This window comes from Chinchilla lanigera, unplaced genomic scaffold (genome assembly GCF_000276665.1).
Source record: "Chinchilla lanigera isolate Chin_1 unplaced genomic scaffold, ChiLan1.0 scaffold00173, whole genome shotgun sequence".
NCBI classification, from domain to species: Eukaryota; Metazoa; Chordata; class Mammalia; order Rodentia; family Chinchillidae; genus Chinchilla; species Chinchilla lanigera.
The window spans coordinates 1,485,401-1,490,647 of NW_004955574.1; the positions used below are offsets into that span (position 1 = coordinate 1,485,401).

General features: G+C 56.8%; 1 protein-coding gene across 1 annotated transcript; it reads left to right on the forward strand.

The window, feature by feature from the left end:
- LOC106147525 (glioma tumor suppressor candidate region gene 1 protein-like) lies at window positions 1-1,045 on the forward strand (the record flags this gene model as incomplete). The annotated part of the gene is given in 1 exon segment (XM_013509548.1): window positions 1-1,045. A coding segment is annotated over 1 exon segment (246 nt), but the record flags the coding sequence as incomplete, so codon positions are not given.
- Between the last annotated feature and the right edge of the window lie 4,202 nt (window positions 1,046-5,247).

The following is a 5,247-nucleotide window of genomic DNA, read 5'->3' on the forward strand; positions in this document are numbered from 1 at the left end:
CGCAAGTCCGAGTCTCCAGACATGGACCAGGCCAGCTTCTCCAGCGACAGCCCGCAGGACGACGCGCTCACGGAGCACCTGCAGAGCGCCATCGACAGCATCCTGAACCTGCAGCAGCCGCCGGGCCGGGGCCCGCACCCCGCCGCGCCCGTGCCCGCGTCCCCGCCGCCCCTGCACAGGCCCGAGGCCTTCCCGCCCTCCAGCCACAACGGAGGCCTGGGTCCCGGCAGGACGTTGAACAGATAACACGCGGCCTGCCGCCCGCCCTGGGGAGAGCTGGGGCCGCCTTCCCCGGGGACACCAGCCCAGGCACCCCGCAGTCCTTCTTGCCTAAGTTATTTGAGTCACAAAGGCCTCCTGCCCTACCTACCTCCGCTCCCGCCCGGAGGGTTCTTGAGGGGTCCGATAGGGCGCGTGGGTTTAGGAGAGGGGGCTGTCAAGTGCGAGTGTCCCCCCACCACCAAACGAGGGCCTTCCCGGGGTGCCGCTCTTCGCGCTTCCGGCGGCAGCCTGCCGTCTGCCGGGGCGGCGCACAGGTATTCCCACCGCCCGCGCCCAGGCACCGGTCTTGTCTGTGTGTCGGCAGGACCGTGCTCAGGGGTGCGGGGGGTCCTGCCAGGCCCCTCCACCTCCTGGCCCGGGCTGTAAACCAAACCCGAGGCGGGACGGGAGCCAGGTCCCAGACCACCTATGTCACATCCACGCGAGCGCTGCCCAGCTGTGCCCGCGACCCCGTGTGTGTGCGCGAGTGTGTGTGTGTGTGTGTGTGCGCGCGCGCGCGTGCAAGTGAGAGATCCGGGACGCTCAGTCCCTCCACTTGGAAATCCCAGCCACAGGCCCGGGGTCTCCCCGCACCCCGCCCAGCCGTCTTCCCTCTCCTTCCGGCCTCCCGCGCCACGTTTTGAAATCTCGGAGACAAAACTAGTACTGTAAGATAAATTTTTTTGTACTGTATTTATTGTGTATAACGATTTTTTTAAAAGAAGAATTCTGTACATTTAGAACTCTTGTAAATTAAAAAACCAATCCTTTTTTTAAAACTGTACTTGTGCCCCTTCGGTCCCTTGCTTTGGGGAGCTGGGGGTAGGGGTGGGGGTGATGTCGAGGCCGGTGCGGAAGGGGCTGCGGAGGGCGCTGGATGAGCACCTGCGGGATTTCCGGCCCGCCCTACCCCACCCCGGCCGCGGGAAGGAGACAGGCATCCAGGCTGGTGGCAGCTACAAGTCCCCTCGGCCAGGAGGGGCCTGTGGCCCCCGGCAGCGTCTACCAGTGGCTCTTCCTGTCACCTTCTTTGTGTTTAAAGTCTTCCGGTGTATACAGTTGACCCTCCACACTCCAGGGTCCCCCATATGTGGGTTCAACTGACATGGGGCAGGAAATAAGTCTTTAAAAATTGCATCTGTACTGAATGTGTATAGGCTTCTTGTTATCGTCCCCTAAATGATCCAACGTGACCCTATTTATATAGCATTCGTATGATAAAGTCTACAGGGCCCAGGTGCGGGTGGCCCCCGCTGTGGTCCCAGCACTCTGGGAGGCTGAGGCAGGAGGATGGTCAGTTTGAGCCCAGCCTAGGCAGCTTAGCCACCTAGACCATGATGAGTATGTTATATGTAAATACCGTGCCAGTTACATAAGGGCCTTGAACCTGCGGGGATGTCAGTATGGGCAGGGGTCCTGGAGTCGTCCCCAAGGATAACCAGGGACAGCTGTCCCAGCCAACACTGAGCTCCCAGCCTGGGCTGGGACAGAGCTCATTTCCCCCCAGTCACCTCAAAGCATGGCGCTCAGGACCCGGACAGCACTGAGCTCCTCTTGGATTCCACAACTTCATTCCTTTTTTTTGTTTGTTTGGTTGGTTTTGTTTGTTTTTTTCTCCGGTACTGGGAACCGAACTCACGACCTTGCGCTTGCCAGGCAGGCGCTTTGCCGCTGAGCTAAATCCCCAGCCCCACACAGCACTGAGCTCCTCTTAAACAGCGACTCGCGGGTAAAAAGCGCAGAGATGTGGACAGTGCGGTCTGCGTGGAGCACTGGAGAGGAAGTGGGAGGGTACAGAGAACTCTGGGTGGGCAGGTCAGATTTGCAGATGCAGCAGCCACAAATAATGACGATCAGCTGTAAATGTGCGCAGCGTTGGACCCTACAGGAAGGAAATTTCTTTCTTTCTTTCTTCGTCTCTTTGAGACAGGGTCTGGCTATGCAGTTCAGGCTGGCCTTGAGCTCACTGTAGCCCACGCTGGTCTCGAACTTGCAACCATCCTCCTGCCTCAGCCTCCCGAGTGCTGGGATTACAGGAGTGCGCAACCCTAACCCGGCGAGGAAGGAAATTTAAACTGGATGTCGTGGCACACACATGTAATCCCAGCATTCGGGAGGCTGAGGCAGGAGGGTCGGTGCAAGTTCGAGGCGGCAAAAAGAGAAATCATCTCCTCGGGCTGCTGCAGCGAAATACCACAAGCTAGGTGGCTTCAAACCACAGGCATTTATTCTCAGTCCAGCTGCCAGTCCCTTCTGCCTCAGTTACAAAGCCGCGCCCCTCTTCCTAGCCCCCGACTTTGGAAAGCAAATGTGTGAGCTGGATTCTGCCCCCTCTCGAGCTTTCAGTGAGGCACTTGTCCAGTGAGGACTTGCTCAAGAGCGCTTGGCTCTCTTGGCATTGGGCACAAGAGCGAGGGCTCTGAGGAGGTGACGTGCGAGCGGAGGCACGCAGGAAAAAAGGCGGGCAGGAGCGCGGCCGGAGCGCTGAGGGCTGGAGTCCGGTCCGCCGGGATCGAGGAGGTTGTTGGCGCCCTCTGCCGGCTGGACGGACGAGGCAAGGGCGGAAGCGGAGCTGGGGAGCCGCGGGGAGGGGCGCCCAGTTTTCCCGCAGACCACCGACGTGTTTGTGGGTGGACGCGGATACGTGGAGCCTGCAGGGGTGCCCGTCCCCCTCCTAGCTCTATATTGACGTTCCCACGTGCGCAACCGCGCCCCTCAGTCCCAGCTCTGCTGGTCCCAAGTGAAGGCCTCCCCCTCGCCGAGATTATGTGCGTGCATGGGCTGGCGTGGTCCGGAGCTGTGGGGCCGGGACCGCGCCTGATACCGTACGGGGTCAGCGGCAACTCCTGTGTGGGAACTGGTGGGCCATCTTTGTTAGCTTTGAAGTTTTGAGACGGTCTCACTGTGATGTTCAGGCTGGCACTGAAGTCGCCATGCAGCCCAGGCTGGCCTTGAACTCAGGGCGATCCTCCTGCCTCAGCCTCCCTGAGAACTAGGATTACAGGCGTGTTCCACCACACCTGGCTCCATTGTCACCATTTTTAAGAGTTCTATGCAGTGGCAGTAAGCAGCACATGCACGTGACCACCACCTTGGTTATCTTCCCACACTGAACCTCTGTCTCCCCTCAGCGGCATCCTCCACTGCCCCTGCCGTCACTGCCGTGCTCCAGTGTCTGAGGCCGAGCCGCTGGTGGCAGTGTGCTGGTGGGGTCTCTGCGCTGCTTCTTTCGTGCTGGGTGCTGTCACTCAGCACAGAGTCTTTGAGGTCTTCGGAGGCACCTGTCACATTCCCTCCTTCCCGGTTTAACTCGTGGGACGGAGGAAACTAGGGACCAAAACTCAGCTGGTTCTGTTGGTTTCCAGGACCGAAAACAAAGCAAAACAACCGACAGGAGGATGGGGGCCCTGGCTCAGGGCTGGCCACTTGCCTAGTGGACATGAGGTCATCCCCAAGACTCAACAAAATTAATGGATAAGTTAATTCAATAAAGTAAACACACTGCACAGTTCAGTGGTTGCTTGTAGCCGGGCATGGTGGCTCATGCCTGTAATCAAAGCACTCGGGAGGCTGAGGCAGGAGGATCCTTGCAAGTTTGAGTCCAGCCTGGGTTACAAAGTGATCTCAAGGCCAGCCTGAACTGCATAGGGAGACCCTGTCTGAAAAAGACAAAAAAAAAAAAACAAACAAACAAACAAAAAACCTGGTTGCTTGTGTGTTCACAGAGGTGTGCAGCTGTCTTTAGAACATTTTCGGTGTCCACCCCAGTGATGGACGTTGGTGCTTTCAACCAATTAGATATTTTCTGTCAGTATTAAATATTTTATTTATACATTTAAATATTTGCATCCTGAGTATTTATTTGTGTGTTGGGGTGTAGCTTAATGGCAAAGCACTTGCCAAGTGTGTACCAGGCCTTGCCTGGGTCCCAGCTAAAATGGCAAAAGAAATAAAAACTGCTGTGTCCCAGGCACTGGGTGATAACAGTGAGCAAATCAAGCAAAATTTCTGCCCTTGCCAGGGTATGGTGGCAAATGCTTGTGATCACAGCACTTGGGAGGCTGAGGCAAGAGGATCCCCACAAGTTTGAGGCCAACCTGGGCTACATAGTTGGACCTTGTCTCAAAACAAAAACCACAAACCCCGCAAAAACAAAAGCCAGGGGATGGGAATCTAGCTCAGAGGCATAGCGCCTACCTGGCAAGCGCAAGGTCGTGAGTTCGATTCCTGGTACAGGAAAAAAAAAAAAAAAAAAAAAACGCCAAACAGACTCAAAATTCCTGCCTCGGAGCAGACATTTGCCAGCCTGAGCTACATAGTGAGACCCTGTCTCAAAAGTCACAGAAGTGGACTGGGCAGTGTGACAAGTGCCAACGAGGGAAATCCAGCGAGGAGGAGAGCCAGAGGGAGGGGTGCGGTGGAGTTTTCACCAAGGGGGTGCATTGAAGCAAAGACCCCTGAGGCCCAGATGAAGGGCTGTAGGCGGGGAAACTGAGACATGGGTTTAAAGTCGCCTCCTCGGGATTCTCTGTGAGCAGCGTCAGGGCAGGACTTCATCCAAGGCCTCGTGTGTTCTGAGTCCCGGGGTACGGGCACCTGGAGACAAGCATCCACTGCAGGGGGTGCAGCGCCCAGGCCTGCGCCATCTCCAGGCTTGCCTGTCCCCAGGGTGCCTGCTTCTCCCTGCCGCTGGAGAGAAAGACGGGGCTCAGGGACGGCTGTGGGCAGAGTTACATGAACTCAAAATTTCAAATGATTAGAGCCGGGCGTGGTGGCGCACGCCTGTAATCCCAGCACTCGGGAGGCTGAGGCAGGAGGATCGTTGCGAGTTCGAGACCAGCCTGGGCTACAGAGTGAGCTCAAGGCCAGCCTGAACTGTATATAGAGACCCTGTCTCAAAAACACAAAAAGTAGATAAAATGATTAGAATTATTAGAACTGCTACTGCTGCTGCTAGTCCTATTCCCATGTTAGAAGCGCAGCGGA